The 25,326-nt window shown below is 38.9% G+C and overlaps 1 protein-coding gene across 1 annotated transcript in view; it reads left to right on the forward strand.

The window, feature by feature from the left end:
• COL6A5 (collagen type VI alpha 5 chain) overlaps positions 1-25,326 on the forward strand; it is a gene marked incomplete at both ends in the record, with an annotated part of 100,382 nt that overhangs the window by 52,892 nt on the left and 22,164 nt on the right. Inside the window, 8 exons of the mRNA XM_084247816.1 lie at positions 2,158-2,645; positions 2,963-3,062; positions 3,604-4,257; positions 6,844-6,922; positions 9,584-9,792; positions 21,835-22,524; positions 23,590-23,686; positions 24,358-24,602. Coding sequence (XP_084103942.1) covers positions 2,158-2,645; positions 2,963-3,062; positions 3,604-4,257; positions 6,844-6,922; positions 9,584-9,792; positions 21,835-22,524; positions 23,590-23,686; positions 24,358-24,602 — 2,562 coding nt within the window. The remainder of the gene's footprint in view (positions 1-2,157; positions 2,646-2,962; positions 3,063-3,603; positions 4,258-6,843; positions 6,923-9,583; positions 9,793-21,834; positions 22,525-23,589; positions 23,687-24,357; positions 24,603-25,326) is intronic.

A 25,326-nucleotide genomic window follows, 5' to 3' on the forward strand; every position in this document is an offset into this window, starting at 1 on the left:
TAATAAAGCCCTATGTACAGTTTCTTCAATTCATCAAATGTGGCTTCTTGTTACTTAAGAGTTAGCCTTGTCCTCAGTCAAACAAAATACTAAACTTGAATTTCCATGGGTTGGGTTTTTATTTTTTTGCAGGGGTGGGAGGTGGTGGTGGTGGTATTATTTTGAATCTGTGTGCAAAAATATAACTGACTCTCCTCTCTTTCCTTTTTACAGCTTGTTGGAAAAGTGAGTCTTCTTAACCATACCTGTTTCTTGCTGAAGTAATTACTGCCTTCTGACAAGACTGGTTTGAAAAAAACTCACCTACATGAGGAAAAAGGCTTCCAGCCTTTTGTTAATCACTTTAACTGTCACTGCTACCTTTGGACATAACTGTGAGATGCTCCTGCAGCCCCTGGAACCCTGTCACACTATGGTTCTATGTCCTACCACAGTTTCTATGTCCTACCAGTCCTCATGGACTGGCCTGTGTCACAGGACAAGTAACTCAGGGATAGGATCTCTGCCTGACCACCTTCTGTTGCTCTGTGTGCAGCTGACCCTATGGACTCTGGTTTCTGCCTTGGGCCATGCTTCCTTTCCTCCCTCTGCCCCAGCTCTTGTCAGCCTGACCCTGCCTGGGTGGTCTTCCCAGGCCTGAGACAGTGGAGCCCTGAGATCCCTTGGATGACCGTTGAAGCTGGTTAGGCCAATGTCAAGTGTCCCTGGTCTCCTGGGTGCAGCTGAAGTGGACCTTTGGGGTCTTTGAGCTTATCCCAAAGTTAGGAGCTATTTAATTATACACACACACCTTTCACATATAAGTGTCCCCCAAATTCATGGATTTGGATGAAATGTTTTAATCAACTAGCTGGACCCTAGGAATGGGAAACAAAAAAGGAAGAAAAGAGCCATTAGTTCTGCCTTCCAGGAGAATCTCTGGTGATAGGTCAGGCTTGAGGATGCTTCTCTACTACTTCGCTAACAATTTTTAGAGTCAGGCTAAGAATTAAAGAATACTTTTTAAAAAGAATTTAAGAATACTCATTATCAGCTTTCACATTAAAATTTTTTCTTCATGGTAAATTTCTCGATTTTACATTTCTAAAACGACACTTCTACTCTTATTTATATTACTGAGAACAGTGCTTGGGATGTGGGATATTTTGAGTTTAATGTATTTTGGGAGTTTGCCAGCATTGGGGATGGTAGAATAATTTTCGTAGATAGGGATGCTTTTTAATTTAAATTTTTAAATTCCTTTTTCTCTTCCTGTGTATAGACTTTAACAAGGACACTGAAAAGTTAGGTTTGATATACAGGGCAGATTCCCTAATGAAATTCCTAAAGTTCAGTCATCCTGAGATTATTAGTATTGAGAATTGCAGACAGTCCTGTTTTCATAGCAGCTCCCTGCGTGCCTGCCATGGACCATACTGTCTCTCTGTCCTTGCTGACTTTGGTTCAACAGCTGGCTTTCATGAAGCTCGTAAGATCTTCTATGCTTGCCCTCTGGATCCCCATTGACAATAACAGTTGTTCAGTAGAAGATTCTCCCAGGACTGGTTTCTAGGGGGAAGATCTGCATTTGGCTCCATTTGCGTCTGTCTCACAGTACACGTCACCCCATACTGTACCTGATGGCTACTTAGTAAATATTCCTTGCTTAAGTGGTTAAATATATCCCACCTGATTCTATCATTGTAGCAGATTATTCCTGACAATTCTGGAAGAGTGTATGTTTTCAAAATCCCCAGTAAGTCGTCATCTCTTTTTATTTACTCTTTAAAACATATGGTAAAATTCACTTTATGTGTGAGTTTAGTGTTAGCACGTGCATAGATTCATGCAACCATCACCCGTCAGGGTACCAAAGCATCCCATTTTGCCTTGTTCTCCCTTCAGCTTCTTTTCAAACAGCAGTCTGTTTGAAAAAAAAAAAAAAAAGGGCTGTGAATTCTGAGCACTAGAAAGCAAGTGTTAGTGTGCCATGTTGACGTACCATCTTCACACTTGTGAAGCACATTCCTTTCTCTCCTTTGCACATGTATACCTCTGGTTCCAGAGCTGCATGTGACATTGGCACTTACCTAGATGTAAGCCAGCCTCGCTGGAATAAAGGGAATGGGAAAGGCTTTTGAGCCAATAAAATCATACTTGTGCTTTCTGTTTCTGTAGAAAAATGTCCAGTGTACCCAACAGAGCTGGTATTTGCCCTGGACCAGTCATATGATATCACAGAACAAAGATTTAATGCAATGGTTGACATTATGCACTCCATCATCAATAACCTTCACATCATGGAAAATAATTGCCCTGTGGGAGCAAGAGTTGCCGTGACTGCCTATGACTCACATGCCTGGTATCTTATCCGTTGGTTTGACTACCATAATAAGAAGCAACTCCTCCAGCTTCTTTCCCAGATAAATTATCAACCCCCCACAGCACCCCAAGACATTGGTAATGCAATGAGTTTTGTGGCCCGGAACGTCTTCAAGCGGACCTATGCAGGACCCAACGTGAGGAGGGTGGCTGTGTTTTTTAGCAACAGACAAGCAGCCAGTCTGTCATCCATCATCACAGCCACCATGGAGTTTAGTGCCTGGGATATCAGTCCAGCAGTCATTGCTTTTAATGAAAGGGTTTTCCTTGATGAGGCTTTTGAGGTAAGAACTTTCCTTGGCAACTTCTTTATTTTAAGATCATGGTACTAGCAGGGTGGGGGTAGAGGGGCATTCGGGAGATCGGGCTTCCCGAAGCCCTTGTTTTTTCCACAGTTGTATTGCTGCCAGAGTCCATGAAACTCAGTGTCTAGTAATGACAGTAGGCAGTGATGGCAGCACCAGATTTGCTCAGCCCCTGCTATGCACCAGCACTTCCCTAGAGCTTTATATCCATACTTCCTTAAGGTGGGTGCCCAGTGACTTCCTGATAAAGATGAAAGGAAACAAGCAAACTGGCATCTGCTTCTCTCTCAATGCAGTTTGATAACACCGGAACATTTCAGGTGATTCCCATTCCTCCATATGGGCAATCTGAATCTGAACAAATAGAAAGACTTTGGAACTGTACACTTTGCTATGGTAAGACTAATAAGAAGAATTTATTGTGCTGAACTGTTTAAATGGCTTCTGGGTGAGTTATTAAATCTGACTTTATCATATATTTCTGTATTTGATTATGAACTATTTAAAGTTATTCAGTCTTCCAATGTCATATATCAAGATTTCAGTTTCTGTAATGTTTGGAGTTCCCTCAGATTATGGAAACTGGTTTAGCGGAATATTCCAATTGATCGGATTTTCTTCAGGACAATTGGTAGTTTGTCTCAAAAATCTCTAAAATATTGAACATATTTTTGGAATGAGTTCGGACATGATGTGTAGACTTCCAGTGTACATGCTTCCTATGCGTTCAGCAAAGACTTTCCCAAATTGTTAGTGACCACAGAAATGTTGGAACATTGAGAATTCCTCCTTAATTTAAATGAGTGAGGCTAAAGAGGTAATAAGATTATTAATTCTTAGAAATCAGCAACTGAATCAATTGGATAAGATCTCAAGCAACTATGTCTTATGTCTTGTGCTAATATTGAAACAATGATAACTTTCTGTGTGTTTTCAGATAAATGTTTTCCAAATGTTTGCGCCAAAGAGATTATTTTACCTGAAGACTCATACATGGATGTTGCCTTACTCTTAGAAAATTCTCAGTATATAGTAAATGATGAGCTTCAGGCACTGAAAACTTTGGTGAGCTCAGTGCTTGACAGCTTCGACATCGCTTCAGCCCCTTTAAGCTCAAACGGTGATAGGGTTGCTTTGTTGAGCTATTCTCCTTGGGATAGTTCCATAAGGAGGGGTGCAGTAAAAACAGAGTTTGACTTTATAGCTTATAGCGACAAATTACTAATGAAGAATCACATTCAGACTCACCTGCAACAGCTAAGTGGAGAAGCTACCATTAGTGACTCCCTTAAATGGACCATAGAGAATCTCTTCCCAAGAACACCTAACCTGAGGCGACACAAGGTCATCTTTGTGGTGTCAGCTGGAGAAAATTATGAGAAAAGACATTTCTTAGAGAGGATTGCTTTGAGGGCCAAATGTCAAGGCTTTGTCATAGTTGTGATATCCCTGGGCCCAACACACAAGGATCATCTGGAGGAGTTAGCCAGTGACCCACGTGATCACCATCTGATACGGCTTGGGAGAATTCATAAACCTGATCTGGATTATATTGTGAAGTCTTTAAAGCCAATTGTATACTCAATCAGACGTAAGTCATTATTTAATTGTTCCCCTATGTTTTAAAAACTAGTGTCTGTTCCTAACTTTGATAATCCAACATATCTTTGTATGTGTCTATAGCTAACCCAGATATATGAATTAGATGGTCAGATGGGTTAGTGATGGGACAAATCCTGGTTATACTCTGCTTATACCGTGGTGTGATGCAGTAAGACTTTTTTTGTGTGGTAGAGTGTCTTTTTGCTAAAATGTCAGCACTACGGAGCACAGAATGACTGGAGGTTCCCTGAGTCAAACTGCCTTCATTCAGCCCGATAGTCTTCAGGATGAGTGAGCATTTAAATAAAAAATTGCCCTGATTTATTTCCAACTTTGGTACACCCTGGAGACATGTGTGAGGGGGCAGAGATGGTACAGTCCTATGGTGTTCCCAAAAAGACTGAGCATACGCATCCCAGAGGAATTTCATTAAGATTCAGGTTTTAGTTCAGTAGGTCTAGGGTGAAGCCTGGAATTCTGCATTTCTAACAGACTTCTGGATAATGTCAGGGTTTCTGGTCCATGAATCGTGCTTTGAGTAGGAAGACTAGAGGTCAGTGCCCTGCAAACTGTCAACCATTGGCTTGCCAGTCAGTCTGATCTGTGAGAAATACAGAAATTGAGAGTAAGGATCTAGCAAACTTTTAAAGCAATTTGACATTGCCCCAGCATGCAAGTGCCCCAACAGTGGACTCTGTCTCATTGAATGAGATATAAGCCAAAAGTGTCTTTCTGCAAAATGTTAGAAACAAAATACCTTGCTCTTCACTACAAGTGATTTCTTCACTAGAGCAGTGAATTTCTTCACTTTTTCACTAGAGCAGTGATTCTCAACTGGGGATAATTTTGCTCCCAAGAGGACTTTCGAAAATGTCTGGAGACATCTTGGAATGTGGCAACTGAGAGAGAGGATATCACAGGCATTTAGTGAATAGAGACTATGGATGCTGCTAAACATCCTATAAGCATTGGACACCTTCCACAGCAAAGAATGATCTAGCCTAAAATGTCAGTAGTGCTGGGATGGAGAAACCTTGCTGTAGAGGATTCTGCAGAATTAGAGCTGAAACTTTTTTTTCTAGGAATTTGACAGGTCTAGAGTTCGGCTCTGCTAGAACCAATCCTACCACCCTTGACTCCCAAAGTTGTCTTGTATTCAAGAAGTCTCCAACACTATTACAGTGACAATGGCTTCATTTCAGAGAGAGTACCACTTTTGACTGTGACTCATACTCAGTTGGAGAATGTAAGAATTGCCATCTTGGGGCTATTATGTTAATTCTTTAAATCTAAATGCTTTCGATTGTATCGTCATCATATGCATCATCATATCATATAAAAATGAAAAACAGTTTCCAATTAAAGATTGATGCCAACTATTTGATATAAAAATTGAAAGTTCTTTCAGACACCCGTATTTCACTCTGGGGTATGCACTAAAAGGAAATTGTATGTAAGGTAGACTGGTGGAGGCCTCCCTACAACAACTTCTTCTTATTCAAAATTTGACTCTTCTGAGCTACTTCTTAACTCAGTCACTGGCTGCCATCTTTTCCCTTGCAGTATTGCTCTTTGTGCCATGACGGTTGATGATGATGCAGCTCTTTTAAAAGACTCTACAAATTAACTCAAAGCCAATCTTTGTTGACTCTTTTAAGTAGCCTTGCAGTTATGTTGAGCTAGCTTACTTTTGACTTCGACTTGAACAGTATCATTGAACACATCCAATTGAATATCTTTCTACTACCCGTTGGTTCCTAGGGGTTAAAGGGCTCTCTACTAACACTTCTGAGATGTTTTCCAAACAACTGACCCCAGATCCACAGGTCTGGCACTGACCCGCACGCACAGGCAGTAGCAGCTGCCTCACACTTCTGCCTGGCTGGCAGAGCTATAAATGCAACTAATTGGATGACAGGGTCTTATTTTAGACAAATAGAAAAAAATGTTCATGTTAGAACCACAGAAATATGATTATTATAAAATCATGAGCATTCTCTGACATACTTTCATGGAGTCTTGGATTGTTCAGTGGTCAAAAACTTCCTTTAACTGAAAAGTATTTTCCTGAATGAAGGCAAAATTATATGTACCTATCAATATTCCACAGCTCTCAGAAGAGCATAGGGGAGAGGGTAAAGAGATTTATCATTTAGGTCAGTAAGCACAAATCTTTTCTGTGATTCTTCCTAGGAGAACGGTGTTAATTGGCATAGAAACATAGGCATAGAATCATGTAATAAAATATTACCTTTTCTATATTTGATCAAAATTGATCTTAGATTTTGTTACCCAGAGAATGGAAATCATGTGTCCCTGTGTCACAATTCACCCTTAAATGAACAATTAGAGGTCTGTTTCCATGACTCTGGTAGTTTGTTGGCTCTAAAACACTTTCAAATCACATTTTGAGTGCTATTTCTAGTTGCATCTATTTTCTGTTATCATCCCAGCCAAATTTGGTTGAAATATTTCAGTGACATTTATTATTTCAAGATTTCTTTTGGGACTTTCTTTATCTAGTAAACACGATTTCTTCTTGTAAAACCTAACCCTAATTCTGCTTTTTCAATAGGAGGACTCAACCAGTACCCATCACAAATGCTCAAGAATATCTGTAGACACATGCATAGAGAAGAAGAGGATTATCCTCTGTGAGTTAGAAAGCTCTTACATTTATACATGGCTATTAATTGCTTGATGAGTCTATAACTGACTGATGGCTGGTTATTAGGTTAGGAAAGCTAATAAGGTCTCTGAAGTAAAGGTGTGTCATTTATTTCATTTCTGAAGTTAAATTATCTGGATTGATATTTTTATAACATCCTTGTGAGCCTTATTATAATTTTGTCTTTAAATTCATGGTTTCCTCAGAAATTCACCTATTGAAATTTTCCTCATAAGAGAACCCCCACAATTTAGCCTCAGTCTCACTTTACATAGTTCCTGCCATCAGTGCTGAGGTCTGCCCACCCTGGATTCCCCTCTTCCTTGTGTGAACTTTGTTTTACCCTCCTGGACCTCTGGTCACACTGCCTGGGACCCAGTTCCTGTTCCAGTGAAGCCCTACCCATCTTTCATGGCCCGAATGGAAGCTTCCTCCTCTTGGAAGCCCATCTTTGCTCTCAGTCAAAATCCATAGTTCCTCCATTTTCATACCCTTTTCTACCTCTCCTGAGGCACATACTACAGTTTATTCCAGTGTCTTGTCTCACTGAAGCCTAAGACTACATATTCATTCATTGTTTCAAACATAGCATTAAAGACTCTACAACATAATTGCACATATGATAAATTTCCTTAATATTATATCATAAATAAAACAAATAATTAACTTGAGTGAATTGTTAGCCTCAGACAAAAAGCACAGCTGATTTGGTTGCTCTCTGTTTCTTCAGATACATTCCTGAGCTAAGACACATGACTGGAGCCTATGAGAGCCCAGATTAAGCCCTTAGTGCTCCATCCTCTCAGATCACAATTAAGAAAACAGCTTCTGGGCCTCCCCTGGTGGCTCAGCGGTTGAGCACTGGGCTGCGAAGCTGCCCGCAGCCTCTGCGGCGCTGGTTCAAGGCGCGCAGACCTCTCCTGCGAGCCCACTGCTCCCCTCAACAGTGTACTTTGTCATTTTGCCTGTTATGCTTTCCGCTCTGGCTCTGGTGAGTTCTCTCACCCTCCCGCACTTCTGACTGTACCCAGTGCTTGTATAAGTAAATAAATAAATCTTTAAAAAAAAAAAAAGATAGAAAAGAGCTTCTCAGAACTGAGGTCTCTGATATAATCCATAAGCATAATGGTAAGATGAAGCCTTCTCCAGAATCCATGTAAATACACATTCTCCACTGTCAGCTTTCATTTACTTGGTAGTTTAGCAAGGTAGTGGCGCTCATGAGCACTGGTGCTCACGAGCATTAAGACATGATGTCACGGGAATCAGTGACTTTTTCTAAAATCGAGTAAGCCAGAAACTTACGAAAATCAAATTTTATAGTACTGCAGACAAAATAATGTTATTTAAACATGTAAAAACATAAAATAATTATTATGTAACTTCCAAATCAAAGCAAACTTGTGCATCAAATTGAAGCGAACTCAGTAAGATTCAGATTTAAGACAACAATTTAATATAACGAATCTGCTTGGCCAAAGTAAAATCCCTGGACACTGATACAACCTGGTGTGTGTGACCAAGTGTGGGGCTTGCTGCTGCTGTGCTTGTGCCCTCTGCTCGCCTGCTCTATGGCGGGACGCCTGGGTTCCTGCACTGCTGCAGGCATATCAGCCACACACCATTTGGCTTTTCCTTGGTGTGATTGTATTATTCCTGTATTATGTCCAATTTTTCCCCCCTTTTTCTCATTAACTCTCAACAGTTAAAGTACTAGTAGTGCCAGAAACGTGGACATTGAAATTGCATAAATTTGCAGGAGTAGAATACATATAAACTTGCATTGAATGTTTTCTATTGTCTAAATAGGGACACCAAAATCTTAAGTTATCATAGACTTTATGAAAATGTCTTTTTCTAAAACTTTAAATGTAGATAACATTTTAAGAGACATGATGTTAATGAGTTTTTTTGTTTGTTTTTAATTTTTTTTAATTAAAAAAAAAATTTTTTTAAGAACTGGGGTACAGGCCAGAGGCACAGGAGGGTGAGGGAATTCACCAGAGACAGAGCGGGGAGCAGAACAGGCAGACGACCAAAATACACTGCTGAGGGGAGCAGTGGGCGAGACAGGAGAGGTCTGCTGCACCATGTGGGTATCTCCCTGGCCAGCCGTGAATCGAACTGACACTGTAGAGGCTTCAGACAGCTTCACAGTGCTGCGCTCAACCCGCTGTGCGACTGGGGAGGCTCAGAGATATGTTTTATATATTCTTGTTCTCAGAACAGTTTTTGGTATATTTTCAATGGTGATTGATAGAATTTAAGACATGTTATTTGCTTGTTCAAAAAACCTGTGGTTGAGTTTCCTGTTATTTCTCTAAATCTCTGTGGCAAGTCAGACTTGGTTTATCCCAAAATAATATTTCACTAGTAATAAGTAAATGGGGGAAATGGAAGGACAAGAGGTGTTTTTAAAAATGTAGCAGTTCATAAGGTTTAATGTTAAGTATCTATGAGTCTTAATGAAGTGTTTGATTGAAATGAATTTAGTTTTAACTACCAAATTGTTTTTCTTCTAAGAAATAACTAAATTGTTATTAATAATTAAATTAATAACTAAACTGTTCTTAAATTGTTGGGACATTTTATTTGCATTTCCCAAAGTTATCTGGGTTCACTTAAAGCATTCCTTGTTACCTTATAGATTTACTCCTAAGCCTCAAGAGATTGCTTTGGGAGAAAACAGGTTCATTGAGCAGGAATTCAGTGCTAGGAGAGACTCACCTTTGGTGTTGGAGGACAATGGAAGTGACCACTTGGTTTACCTTCCAAACCACATGGTAATGCCCCAAGAATTAATGATCGACTATGAAAAAGTTCAAGATTCTGAAGAAGTTGCAGGTCTCACTTCTGGTAAGAAAATGAAAAGTTATGATGAAAATTTTTAATAACTGGGTCGGCATCTTTTAATACTAATAGAGAATCAAATAAACTAAGGCTGGTATATAAAGCAGCATTTTCCAAGAAACCACAACTACTGTTTTAATTGAAATTGAAAATTTTAATGGTGATAGACACCACAAAGGGACCACTAATAGATTGCACAACTTAGAAGGTCAATGTGATGTAGAAGGAGACAATACAAAGAACTTCAGAGCAAAGGAAGGACTAAAATGCTTTTAAAAGCTGGCCTGGCCAGCATCCCAGAGTTTGTGATTGCATGAGAGTGTAACTTATTTTTGAAATACCCAGAAATGATAAAGCCTAAACTCCTTCACTACCTCCTCTGTTCATATCAGTGGCAAAGCAGTAGTAACTTTGTCAGGATTTAATAATTTCAAATAAATCAATGAAATATTCTGTCTGTATTTTCAGTAAAAATGCTGACATTCTAATCAGACTATTTAGCTATTGCCTACTTCAAGAGTCTTCCATATTTAGCTATTGCCTACTTCAAGAGTCTACTTCAAGAGTCTTCCAGATTCCACATTTGGCCAGCGCACCAGCATGAAAGCGTCATGCCATAAGTATCATGCGTGTGGTTAAAATACACAAACTGAAAAGAAAAGGGGTCCAATTGCTTGCCAGCGCATAAGAATGAATACTATTCATTCTTGGTAGCTTCCTTGGAAAAATAAATTTTCTTGGCTCAAACACTTGCATCACCATATTATCTCCCTATTTCTAAAATATAAATATTTGCACTTCATCTTTAAAACAGTCAAACTTCCCTGTATGGAAGTTAGAATTAAGAATTTAAGAGTCAATCCATCATTAGTTGATAAATAAGACTAAAAAAAGATAATATGGTAAAACTGGATGTGATACCTAAAGCATTGAGGCATTCAGGTATGTATTTTTTAGTTAAAATAATTTTTTCATTGTCATATAGATACTGCTTAAAGAAGAACCTAAAGTAGTCATCCTTTTTAATGAATGTAGTTAACTTGGGGTATTCATTTTAATGATATGGGAATTAGAACAGCCCTCAAGAAACAGAAATTTATTAGGGTTTGGTTTTAAAAGAAGAAAAAGAAAAAGGTTTTTTTGGCAGTGTTAAAATACCAAATTGTTATTTGTGATAGTTTTGTTTGAGGTAAATGTACTGAAATCTAATAATTCATAAGTGTCTACCTCTTTGGGAAAAAACAAATCGACTAGATATTTAAGAAAGAGGGACAAAACCCTTATCTTAGCTGTCATCTTTAATGACCATTGTTCAATAATAATAGAAAGACTTTTCATTTGGTTTTTCAGATGTCTGGGAATCAAGATACTCAAAGGCAGTGTAAGGTCCAATTTGGCTGAAGAAATAATTGTGTATGACTATAGTGGGGAAAAAATGTAAATGGTCAGTAACCCCCACCCCACCCAGTTTCTCCTGAAGCCACCTCAAGTGTGCTGTAGGCCTCTGGAGGGTTGCGTCAGGTTTTGATAGCTTGGAAACAGTGATAGTCTCAGACCAAAGGGAAAAATATATATTTTATCTTCTTTAAAATAAATCTCAGTTTTAGATTGTAAGTGTTGTCTAGGGACTTCAGGCTAGTCTTTTTGTTGTTTTTAATCATCATTAGCCAGTTGCCAAAACCCGCTGAGAACTTTCTGTATAAATGCTCTGTCCTTATGGAGAGTAAATTGTGGTTTGGATACTTTGTTCAGTCAGTAAGAGATGAGCTTTGATAAGTTCCAGATGTATTGTACACATAAAAGGCTGATAATGCTCATAAGCACCTCCATATGCTGTGCTTATTACTCATTTGTAATGTGTTTCTTATGGCCGATGGCTGATCGTTTCTGCCCTTGACTGAGAGTCTTGTGGGGAGTCAGGAATCTTAACCATTTAAGAAATTTATAGGGTTCCCAGAGCCCTGTGGGTCAGCAGTGAGGCATGTGTCATACTCTCATACAAGAAACACAAGCACTCTTAACCTACCTATGTGTCTGCCTTAGTCTCTTCCTACCTGCTCTGATTTCCAAGTTCATCTTTTCCATTACCTTTCCTGGCCCTCTCCACTCCTCACAGCAACTCAAGAACAAGCTGTACCAGAAGCACCTGGAAGTCACTCATCAGCACACATTCCAGTCCCTCCTAAAAACAGTGCTTAATATTTAGGGGTGTGAACATTGAGAAAAAAAACTACAAGCTTTAAACCACCCTTGATAATTTTTGCTACATCCTCAAATTTGAGGCCCACTGTCCCAGTGATTCTCAAAATGTGGTGGGTGCATAAATCAGCAGCATTAGCACATGGTGGGAACTCATTAGAAATTCAGAGTCTCACTCAGCACCAGTCCCAACCTCAGGGACTTTGGGGGGCGGGAGGGAGTGCTTAGGAATTTGAGGGTTAGCAATTAGCACAGGTGATACTGATACAGACTGAGGTTTAAGGAGCTCTGCATGTTCTACCCCTTGGGTGAGATAGATTCGCTGTGTGTTCTCATTTGACTGAAGGCAGCTGGATGTCCAGTATCATAGAAGAGAAGTGAGAATTCCTGCACTCTAAGGGTTCCAGATGAACTTGTTTCATTTTATTTTACTCATCCAAGATCACTGACTATCCATCTATTCATTCATCAACACTGATCTAGCAAAACACTTTTTAAGATCTAAATATATTTAATTGTCTAGATATGCTAGCATGCATTTTGATCATAAAATCTGCAATATTTAAAATCCCAGAAAATTTAGGCCCTTCTAATTACTTACTCACAAAATGCATGTAGTTCTTTGGATTTCTGTGATTAAAAAAAAAACTGGCAGTTTAATTATTTTTATTTATTTATTTATTTAAAGATTTATTTATTTAAAGATTTATTTATTTTAACACAAGAACCAGGGTACAGGCCAGATGCGCGGGAGAGTGAGAGGATTCACCAGAGACAGAGCGGGAAACAAAATAGGCAGATTGACTGAAATACACTGCCGAGGGGAGCAGCGGGCAAGACAGGAGAGGTCTGCTGCCTCATGTGGGATGCTCACCAGCCAGCTGGGATCAAACCCACACTGCCGAGGCTTTGGACAGCTTCACAGCATGAAGCTGTGCCACCGGGAGGCCCTCAAATTCATAATTCTTATGCCCTGTCAATTGTTCTCTTATTATACCCTCAGGATTCTGCTGGTTTTTAAAGTATATATATATATATATATATATATATATATATATATATATATAGTTTATGTATATATATATATATCAGTATCAAAAATATATATAAAAATGCTACCATACTATATAATATTTGAATACAAAGAGTCTCAAGTCAAACAGTCTAGCAAGCTGAGCTATTTGTAGTATGAAATATAGTCTTCAATTTTTTTATGGGCATGTAGCATTACATGATTTGTAATTTGCATAGCCTGCTTTTCATATAATATTATGTCATAACATTTTCTATATTTCTGCAGGCTTCATACTGATTTTTCTAAGTATTTCATACTGTTCCTGTCAATGAGCAACTGCATTTTACTGTTTACCTCTTGTTGAACACTTAAGTTTGCTTCTAATTTTTGCAGTCATATACTGAACTTGCATATATTATGTTATACTACATTTAAATCTGTACTGAATTCAGTGTAGCAGAATTGGCTTCAGAGTCACTCATGGAACCAGCTGATGTCCTACTTTTCTGTCAGTACACAGTCTAAAAAGGAAGTCAGTAATAGAATTGTGGTCATGTCTGAATTTAATGGCATGTTTCCTGAGTTCTTTAATTAACCTCAATCACTTTGATGGTCTTTGGGAAATAAATTGATTCTCCTGTTCACTTTATACTGTAAGTGGAGAGTATTTCGTCTACTTTACTTGGGATTTTATTGTATTTTATTGTAGTTGTCTTCCTCACAGGTTTTGCCTATGGACAAAACTAATTTGAACTGAGAGTTCAGGGTATGTGGACTATTTGAATTTAGTTGTGTATAGAGTTTGCTTCTGTATGTCTAATGCAATTGTTCATTGCCATTAGTAAAGCAATGTTCTAAAGAATTGGTGACAGTGTTTTCATGTGGATCCCTTTTTAGTGGAATAAAAATTGGGCCCTTGAAGTAGGAATTGAGTGACAGTGGTGGTGGAAGAGGAGGTGTTGGTGAGGATAATACCTATACTGCTCCTGGTAGTGAAGACAGTGGTGGTGGTGGTGTTTGCTGTTGCCCATGGTGATGGTGATATCATTGATGCTGGAAATGGAGGTAGAGGTATGGGGGCAGGTGATAGTGACTGCTGGTGCTGGAGGTGGCAGTGGCAACCCTCACTGAGGGCTTGCTATATGTAAAAGATTGCTGATTAGCATTCACATAGATTTTCTTAGCCAAGTAGCAAATATGTATTTGGTTCCTGCTCTGAGGTAAGCCCTGAGCTAGTCTCTTTTAAGGCTTATAGAGGTTTAAAAAAATAAAAACAGCGACAGAGCCCTGTCTTCAAGAAGCCTGTAGTCTGACATAATATGTTCAATGTATATTTTTTAAAAAATGCCTAATACAAGTCATAAAATATTCAGTTCAATAAAAAATGTAGATGAATGCTGTAGGGGCCAATAGTTAGCCCGTGTATGCTATGCTCAAAGTGTTGTATATGTTCTCTCATTTGATGATTGAACAATGGATGCATGAGTAGTAATGTGACAGCAAAAGCTACTGTTAATTTAGTCCAGCTGAGTGAACACTTTATATTTGTGATTTCATTTAATCTTTCAAAAAAGTTATTATAATATTTTATATTTTACAGATTAGGACATTTTTGCAAAGGTTAAGAACCTCAAACAAAGTCACATAACTCGTAAGTGGCAGTCAGGATTCAATCCTATGGCTGTCTGCATAAAGCCACCGACTTTTAATTAAGTAGCCATTATGCCTAATGACAGCATTGTCTGCATTTACAAAGTGAAAGTGTACCCAGCTGCCAGATTTGAGAATAACTTAAATCATGGTATCATGTGGGAGAATTATTCTGAAATAATTTTGGTGATATCATTTTATTTTTAAGTTTTAATTTCATTAAAAAAATATCCTGTTTATAAACTCACCCGGAGGTCATAAAACCTAGAGTAAATTGGTTGTATAAATTCATTCAAGGACTAGAGAATAGACTGACTCCATTAAAACCCAAGAGCCAGAGTAGGTGTTCAGGGTATGAATAGCCCTGAGGCATGCATCACTTTACTCAGTGTGCTGCTACCTCTCCACAGACTGTTGTTTCAAACTGTTAAATAGACAGCAAGAGAAAATGAGTCTTGTAGACTAAGTGCCATCTAGAAAAATCTAGGCCGGGAGGGACATATATTCTAATTCCATGGGGACAAGAATGCAACCAATTTTAAGAGAGTCACTCCTGCTTGTTCAGGCAAATGGGGTAAAGAGGACTTTAGACAACAAAACAAGAGAATTTTAAATGTGTCTATATTTGCCTTTGGCATAAATCAGTAACACAGTGGGACATGCACTTGTGTCTGCCTCTCATGCTACCCAACTTAAAACCTGACCAGTGACCTCACCAGGCTGTGAGGGGGCGGTGGGGCGGAGGAGGTAGGCCTAAGTTGGCAGTGATGAATGGAGAGGTATGTAAATTACTGGGAATTCCTCTGCAGTTAAGCCTTCATAAACACAACAGTGGGCTTCCTCATGACTGAGGACATTTGTGCATTTGTCTCTGTGTGTGTAAATTATGTTCTGCTAAGACAAGCTGGCTTTGAATTTTTTCTTATGGGAATTCTGGTTTGCAGCATAAAGCATCATGGGCAGAATTTTCAGGTATCTGAAGCTCTCTGTATCCTTCTAAAAATTGTATTTATGGAATACTTAGGATATGCTACACACTATCTAAACCGTATTTAATTCTTTCAGAATCTATAAGATTATCACTTATTATTACCATGTTTTCAGTATTAACTGAGGTTCATATTAACACTGGTGGTTCTGCTTATAACCACTGCTCTGCAGTGCTAGAGGAGAAAAAATGCAAAAAATTCATATGCTTGCCTTCTTAGGGAAGAAAACTTTCTCTAATGACGTCAGTCAGAAGGAATAGCAAGTGAGCAAGAACCTGGTTCTTCAAATCAGGTGCCACAGCCTCTGGTGAACTGTTAATATGTCCCTTAGTGTCTGATGAGCAGCTCTTCTGAAGGAGTTCCAAGAGCTGGCTGCACATGCTGCCTCTCCCACTCTCAAGCTGTGATTTCTTAACCAAATCACTTACCCTCTGCAAGCCTCAGCTTGCTTATCTGTAAAATGGAAAAGATGATGATTCATCCCTCCTAGTGCTGCATGGAAGATTAAATGAGAAAAGACTTATGTTGAGCTGAGAAGAACAGAAACAAACTGAGTATTCAATTAAATGTTCAGAAAGTGGAAATGTGCAGGAAAACACCTTGCCCACCTCTTAGGAAATCTTACAAAAAATGTTAACTTGAAAAATATCTGTTATAGTTCAAGTAGGTAGAAATGTACACACAAAAAAATAGCCTCAGCTGTACATGTGGCATGTCTAGGGAAAACACACAGCTAATGTTGGTCCCTGGACAAGTCACAAGGCAGACCACAGGATAAATCATGCATATATTTTTTTAAAGATTTATTTGTTTGTTTGTTTGTTTGTTTATTTATTTATATAAGCACTGGGTACAGTCAGAAGTGTGGGAGGGTGAGAGAATTCACCAGAGCCAGAGCGGGGAACAGAACAGGCAGACTGACTGAAATACACTGCTGAGGGGAGCAGCGGGTGCGGCAGGAGAGGTCTGCTGCACCATTGTGGGACCCATCAAACCTGTGCTGCAGAGGCTGTGGGCAGCTTTGCAGCCCAGCCTCAACTGCTGCGCCACCAGGGAAGGGCAAATCATGCATATCTTAAGACTTCCCACAATACTATGAAGGGCAGCATAGTTACCTCCCTACAAACTTCATTCCCATCCAAATAACTCATCTCATGTGGCATCTCAATTCTCCCTAAATTTTTTTCCCATCCCTGCTTCTCACTGACATTACTGGAGCTCACTTGGAGTTATGGCTTAAATCTTCTCCAATGTTAGGCTAGTCTCTGGGGGTGCTTCCCTGGAAATCTAGCCCCATTCCTCATTCCTTCCAAGCCTTCCACAATAAAATGAATCAGTGCTCCTGCTGTCATTCTGAGGGAATTCTTCCAGAGTTAAAGATGGGAATTTGGCGTGGGTGCTACTTTCAGAAAATACACAGCATTGCTCTGAGCTATGGACATGTTTTATCTGCACTTCCGCCAGATTTTCTTGAAGGAAAATATTTCTGAAGGCCCAGTTTCCCTAAATAAAATAGATTTAGAGCCAAAGTAGAATATTCATACCTTATGTTTGATTAAATTTTTGTTTTCCTCACATATTCATCAACATTTAGCTTCTTTGATTGTCATGCTTATGCTGTAAGCAGGTAGATTTTTAGAGATTTTTCTAGGAGAAATATTTCTCCAGAAAATAGTTCCACTGGGTAATTTGGGAAAAGATTGAGATTTTGCTCATTTATAAAGAGAAAACTACAAAAAGGAGTAATATTTTAGTTAGGGTATGGTCATGAGTAAAAAATATTTCATTAACATGGTAAACCAACCCTTCCTCTTCTACGGACATCTATGAAATACTTTTCCAGTATTTTAACAAAATGTGTTGATTGGGTCTCTTTAAGCTCTATAATTGGAAAACAGAGATCCGGGTAGCAGAGCAGGTAATGATTAGTGAGCTCCAGGATGGCAAACTCCAAAATAACGAAAATATTCATTTAATTCATTTTCATATTTCCTAACAGATTAGAGCCAAGAACTCTTGTAATGTTTTTGATGATGATGTTTTAGAGATAAAGGACATTATACAGTATCCACAGCAGAAAAGAATATAGAAGATATGCTTTGTCTGTACTTCCTATTTCATAATTAATCAGGGACCTCATCTTGATCAAAACTTCTAAGAATTGGAAACTGGTTTCTTGGTGGCAAATGGGAGAACCATAAATTTCAAACATGTCTCTGAAATTAAAAAAATCCTTTTGAATTAGTACCAGTGTATTGATAAAGGATCTATGCATAAATGACCAGATCCTAGTCCTTTGTGAGAAGGAAGAGAACACATGGGTATATCAGCAAGATAGTTATCATCTACTGGAAATGCCCAAGATGAAACAATAAAGACTATATCTCTCAACTGAAATAACTAAATGGAAAAAATTGAAAAACCAATTTTCAAGACACTGGACATCAGGAAATGAAAGACATTGATCCCTGAGGACTGGAAAATAAATGAGGCAAACCGACTGACTGCTCCAGCATCCTGCCTCTAGAGAGTGTCTGGGCCATGCTGCAGGAAGAGGGAGTTAGGTGCAGTTCAGTGTAATCCTTGAGAGAAGAGAGAGCCCCAAGAATCTGCAAAGGGACCCCCCCAAATATTCAGCAGGAAGTTCTCACTTTAGTAGTAGGAAATAGTTAACTTTAAATCAGACACTGTTCCAGACTCACCTAACAAATCATAACAAAACTCTAAGAAGTCAAACTGTGTCCATGGAATTGGACTGCCTCCCAAAACAAAGCACATCAATATTTATAAGACTACAAAAGTATCCCCCCTTCAAGAAGAAACATTTTACACTATCTGGTATAAAAAGAAGCAAAAGACATGACAAATAAACTCATAATCACTCAAAACCAAACCAGAACTGACACAGATGTTAAAATTAGAAGATAAAGATATTAAAACAGTTGTCATAACTGTATTCCATATGTTAAAAAGTCAACTAGAGACATAAAAGGTACAAAACAAGGATTTAAAAATAATTTGTAGAGCTGAAAACTGCACTGTTTTAAGTAAACAATAAACTGGATGGAAATAATGATAAATTATATTTGATAATAGAAAAAAATAGTGATTTGAAGATATAGCAGTAGATATTATCCAAAATAAAACTCAAAACTCAGGGAGAAAAAAAATTCTTTAAAAAGGGCCATACGTAAATTTCAGTCCCTGCTCTCATAATTGGCAGAAAAACAGCAGGAATATCATAGGCTTAAATAACCCTATCTACCAGCTTGACCTCACTGATATTTATTAGAACATTTCAAACAAAAGCATAATATATATATTTTTCCCAAACATGCATGAGACATTTACTAATGAGACAAATACGGCTTTTTTAGGCTTTAAAACAATTCTCAACATCTTAAAAGAATCAATACCAAGAACATTCTCTGGCTGACATAGAAGTAATTAAAAATCAGTAACAGAAAGATCTTTGAAAAATCTCCAAGTATTTGGAAACTAAATAAAGCACCTCTAACTAACCCATGGTCAAAGAAGTAAAATGGGAAGTTAGAGGGTATTTTGAAATTAATGACAGTAAATTCACAGTATATGAGAATTTTTGAGGTTCCATTAAAGCAAGTACTAAGGGAGGTCAGTTATAACATTAAATGCTTATATTGGTTAAAAAAGAAAGAGAAAGATTTCAAATAAATTTCTACTGTATGAAATAGAAAAACAAGAGTGAGTTAAACCCAAGGTAAGAAGAAGAAAGGAAGTATTAAAATTAGAGTAGAATTCAATCAAATAGAAAAATCAAAATCTTATTGTTTCTTTGAGAAGATCAATGAAATTGTTAAAAGTATAGTCAAACTTACCAATTATCAATTTCAGTAGTGACTGAGGAGACCTAGTCTACAGGTATTAAAAGGACAGTTGGGAGGGCCTCCCCGGTGGCGCAGTGGTTGAGCACTGGGTTGTGAAGCTGCCGGTGACCTCTGCGGCGCCAGTTCGATCCCCGGCTGCTCCCCGGCCACCGGAGGAGGGTCCCACATGGCACGCAGACCTCTCCTGCCGCCCGCTGCTCCCCTCAGCAGTGTGCTTCGGTCTTTCTGCCTGCTCTGCTCCCCGCTCTGGCACTGATGAATTCTCTCACCCTCCCGCGCTTCTGACTGTACCCAGTGCATGTATAAACAAAACAAACAAACAAATAAATAAATAAAACATGCCTCTATTAAAAAAAAAAAACATTTAAAAAAAATAAGAGGATAGTTGGGGAAATGTTTTTTGGATTTCTTTTTTTTTTTTTTGCCTATAAGTTAGACAGCATAGCTGATATATATGAATTTCTTTCAGTGCACAAATTACCAAAGTGTAGTCAAGAAGAAGTAAACTAAATAGCTCTAAACCTAGTAAAGAAATTGAATGTGTAGTTCAAATATTCCTGTAAAGAAAACTCTAGACCCATATGACTTTGCTAGTGAATTCCCCAAAACATTTAAGGAAGAAATAATACAAATTTAATACAGACTCTTCCAGAAAATTAAAGCAGAAAAGAGTTACTACGTGGCTAGATTACCATGATACCAAAACCAGACAGAGAGGCATTACATAAAAAGAAAACCTGCAGACTGACATTCCTCATGAACACATATAAAAATTCTCAACAAAATTATAGCAAATAAAATATAATATTAGCTTGATCATGGTAATCACTACACAAAGTATACCTATATCAAAAAACTACATTGTATATCTTAAAGATATGTAATTTTTATTTATCAAAATCCTGCAGGAGATTAAAAAAATAATGTGACATATACCCCAGAAATGTGAAGTTTGTAAAGAATTAAAAAATCAGCATTTATTTGCCCCATTAAAACGTTAGCCATGGTATTGGTTTGCAATGTATTTCAATATTAAGCTTTTATGACATCAATTCATTTGTGAGGATTGAATAAAGTAATATATGCAAGTTTTAATGCTGGGTCAAGAACAAAGGGAGCTCAATAAAATTTCATCATTTAGAAATCTATCACTTGCTTGATTAGGCTCACAAACACACTTCTTTCACAGAAAAGAAAGAGCATCTATTTCCTTTCTTTCTGAGTGCACATTTCCTGTTGTGGACTCACCAACCAGATATCATCCCCATGATTGTAGACATAGTTTGATAACCCTTAGGCTCAGAGTTGTGCTGCTTCAAGTACAACAAGATAAGTTAGCAGAAAGTAAGTGGAGGCAGTTTCCTTCATTGAGAAAGTCTTGCTACCAAAAAAAAAAAAAAAAAAAAAAAACCCAAAGTGAAGTCGTATGAGCTCATCTAAAAGCTTACAAATGGGGCCTCCCCCGTGGCGCAGCAGTTGAGCGCTGGGTTGCGAAGCTGCCCGCAGCCTCTGCGGTGCCAGTTCAATCCCCGGCTGCTCCCTGGCCACTGGAGGAGGGTCCCACATGGCGCGCAGACCTCTCCTGCCACACCCTCCCACGCTTCTGACTGTACCCAGTGCTTGTATAAATAAATAAACAAATCTTTAAATAAATAAATAAAAGTTTACAAATGTAATAGACCTATCTTATGATGCAGGCCCCTTTTCTTGCAGGCCCCTTGTCGTGGGTGTATCTGCTGTGGATTGGCACTTTGAGTGCCGAGATCTTAGAGTATGGCATGTCATACACAGATTTTGGGTTCTAAAGTCGGCTTTTATACTTAATGTCATGACAAAAGGCTATCTAACCTACTCGGAACATGTATATAAAGATATATATGTTTGCGTTATCAATAAATGTGACTTTGGTATGTAGTCTTTTCTCTTGGATATTTACATAAGATAAAATTTCATGCAAATGTGTACTCCAAATTTGATAGCCATGTGTGGTACACTAGAAGTAACTAAAACTTTTTAAATTATAATGTTTGTCATCTTGCATGTGAAAAATAGCTGGAGGATCAGTCAATCCATTGACAAAGATATGAGATAGGAGAGCAAATGGGTTTTTTCTCATCTGACAACACTTATCAAGTGATGGTGGCTGTCCACGCACTGTGGGGAGACGTGTGGAGAATGTATCTGGGAACAGCACTGTGATTAGTGGTATTTGTCATGGGTAAGGGAATGAAACTTGGCAACACCCCATGCTGTGTATTCGCCACCCGTGGCTAGGAGTTCCAAGTTTATCCTTTCACTGGAAAGAGTGACTCGAGTTATTCTGTTGCAGGAGATGAAAATCATGGCAGAAAAGAAGAACTAGGTCTTACTTACCAACCTGGAGATGCCTCTCTTCAAGAATATTACATGGATGTGGCTTTCCTCATAGATGCTTCCCACAGAGTAGGAAATGATGACTTTGAGGAAGTGAAAGCTTTTATAATCTCAGTGCTCGATTACTTTCATGTAGCCCCAGACCCACTGACCTCTACCTTAGGAGATAGAGTGGCAGTCCTGAGCTACTCACCTTCAGGATATATGCCCAACACTGAAGAATGCCCTGTCTACCTGGAATTTGACTTGGTTACTTATAGCAGTGTATACCAAATGAAACATCATCTCCAAAACTCTCTTCTAAAGCTTAATGGAGATGTTTTTATTGGCCATGCCCTGCAGTGGACAATTGATAATGTCTTTGCAAGAACCCCCAACTTAAAGAAAAACAAAGTTATCTTTGTTATATCTGCTGGTGAAACCAACCCACTAGACAAGGAAGTCTTAAGAAACGTGTCTCTGAGAGCCAAGTGTGAGGGCTACTCCATATTCGTGTTTTCTTTTGGTCCAACACACAATGAGAAGGAGTTAGAAGAATTAGCCAGCCACCCACTGGATCATCACTTGGTCCAACTCGGCCGAACCCACAAACCAGATTTGAACTATATCATCAAGTTTATCAAGCCATTTGTCCATTTAATCAGACGTAAGTCATTAAAGCTTTTCTTTTCTGTTGCTTGTGCAGTAGACTTCATGTCTGTATGTACAGTCTACCAGTTGACTTACTAACATGATCCTCACTTTAATCAAGAGTGGTGAAGTGTAAGGAGTGAATAGGAAGCAATGAGAAAACCCCAAGTCTTACTGGCCTTAAACTTTGCTGCTGCATCATCAAAGCCTTTGCCAGAAAACCCCTATATCCCTATATGGGTGAAAAGGTTCCCTAACCCTCATCTGTAAGTGTCTACTGTGTGCCAAGTTCTGTTCCAAATCACCTTTGGTTCTGGTTTGCATTCTTAGGAGCCATGGGCAAATCTCTTACAATGCCCCTGTCCCAAACAGCCAGGTTGGGCATCGCCAGGCAGTAGCGTTAAGAGTGTCTTTTTTTAGTGGGTCTTTGATGGTGGCAGCCCCAGGCTCTGTCAATGCGTTGTAATTTTAGATATAGATATGGTGACCCACCTAAGAGCTTGTGGCATCAAGTCTTTGCCTATGCTGGAAATTAAGAGTGGGGGCAGAGGCTGCATTGAATGGTTGCTTTCAGGTTTACTAGGGAATCACAGGGATGCAGCCTTTCTGGCTCTCGTAAAGCCCAGGGCACATGCTATTCTCAGGAATACTGGAATTCAGGATTTATATTTAGTAGCAGACTTGTCACTTGCAAAGGAGAAAAAAAGGTATCTTCTTCCAATCCCAAGATAAACAGAGCAGAAAATTTCAAAAGCTAATGATATTGGAGTCTTCTAGAGATATCTTCCTTTAACTTTTAGAGGGAGAGAAACAGATTATGGAAGGGATTAGAGTTGCCCTTGAATTATATCCCAAGACCTATGATGTACAAAATTCAGTTCTCAATTGCTGCTGTATCTTGTTGATTTTTGCCAATGAGGTAGATTCCGTGTCAGAGGGTACCTACTTTGCTTAGTCCCTTAAAAAATTAATTTGCTCTTGGTAGCACCTCCAGCCACAGGGGAAAAAATGAACTGCCTTTGGGTGGTAGTCAGAATGTAGCAGGGTAAAATTTAGACTAATCAGCCCACTCTCTCTCCAGGTGCCATCAACAAATATCCCCCTGCAGATCTGAGACTCAAGTGTGTCAACATCACCTTCCCCACCCCAGAGAATGTTGGCACAGAAAACACTGTATTGTGAGTTGAGACATTCACAGTTTGAGTAATAATACAACTGGAAACTGACTTTTAAAAATAATTTGAAATAAATGGCATTTTAGTTTTTAGGGTGTGTGTGTATGTGTGTGTGTGTGTGTGTGTGTGGTGTAAATGTACCTGGTTTGTGATGACAGCCCAGGTCTGATGTTAATAGGAGTGCATGACTCATATTAGTTAGAAGCATGTTTCCATTTCTCTTGCTTTTACAGCAGAAAGAAAGGCCACTGTGGCATTGGCTGCTACCCAAACAGAAAATGTATATATCAAAGGTCTTACATGAAAATTTTAGAGCAGAAGAAAATCATGAAAAATAACACTTTTTGCTGTTTAGGAAACATGCTATATAAAAATTGGCACAAAGGATTCATTTAAGTTTGATTTTGCAAAGTACAATCCTAAGTGCGCAATAAAATTTCAGCGATGAAAATAATAATTGGGTTGGAGTCCTAAATCACTGACACAAATGTCTGATTCCCCTTTGGAGTGTTAGAATATTGCCTGTGAATCCAATTCCATCCACAAACCACACGTGGACGATTCCAGTCCCATCCATACAATTGATTCCTGTTCTATGATCTGGTTGTATTTACATTTAATTCCGCAAGGGACGTGGCTAACATATTTTTCATCTCTTTTCTCTATCACCTCAGCCTTATTCCTGGGGTATATGAAATAGAGACAGAAAACGGTGAGCTGTCTGATGAATTTGGTTCCCAGGAACAGCGTTTCTTTGCATTAGGGAATAATCAGAGTAATGGCTCTGGGACCACTACTGATTTGATCCAGAAGTTATACTTGCTCTTTTCAACTGGGGAACTGAGGACAAAAGACAAGGAAGAGGCACATTCAGAAGAAATTACAGCTCTAGCAAATGATAAACCACGAGATGAAAAAGGTAACCCCCGGGGCACACTAGAATAGAAGACCCCGCAGTGCCTTTTGCTCATTTGGATCTTCCCCTGCTGGAAGATGAGCAATAAGAACTCATTGGAACAGGTGGAGATCATAGGATAACTAGCTTATCCGCTAGGGTTACCAGGGGTCTCCAAAAATAAGGGGGAAGAGAGGTAAAATCCCAGAAAAGCTGTGGTATCAACAGAACCCCTAATGAGAGGTAGATGCAAATGCTTGGCGTGAGGTCCAGGGATAAACACCTGAGGGAACAAGAACAAGGGGTGCAGGTCCTAAGCAAGCAGGGGAAGCCCTTGCCTTTGTGCACATCAAGGGTGGGGAGGAACTGTGGCGACCATGCAGAGCGTGACAATGAAGGTCTGCCTCCCTCCTTAGCAACTGGGGCTTTCTGGTCTGAGACATGGGTGCTACACAGAGCTCCTGCCTCAGAGGGCTGGAGGGGACAGGCTGCTGCTGTGGATCTGAGATCCCTGTGGCAGCTGAAGGCAGTTTATCAGTCTGAAGAGAAAATAGAAATGCAGAACAGGAACCTGTAGTAAATTTTAGTATAACCTTGGCTGTGTACCAAAATTATGTGCAAATTATCTTAAATATTCCTAGCTGAAAATACGCAAATCCTATCACCTAGCAACTTCATTCCAAAGTATATAACCAAGAGAAAAACATATTTACCCAAAGTCATGTACTAGAATGTTCATAACAGAACT

This window comes from Talpa europaea (genome assembly GCF_964194135.1).
Source record: "Talpa europaea genome assembly, chromosome: 11".
NCBI lineage: Eukaryota > Metazoa > Chordata > Mammalia > Eulipotyphla > Talpidae > Talpa > Talpa europaea.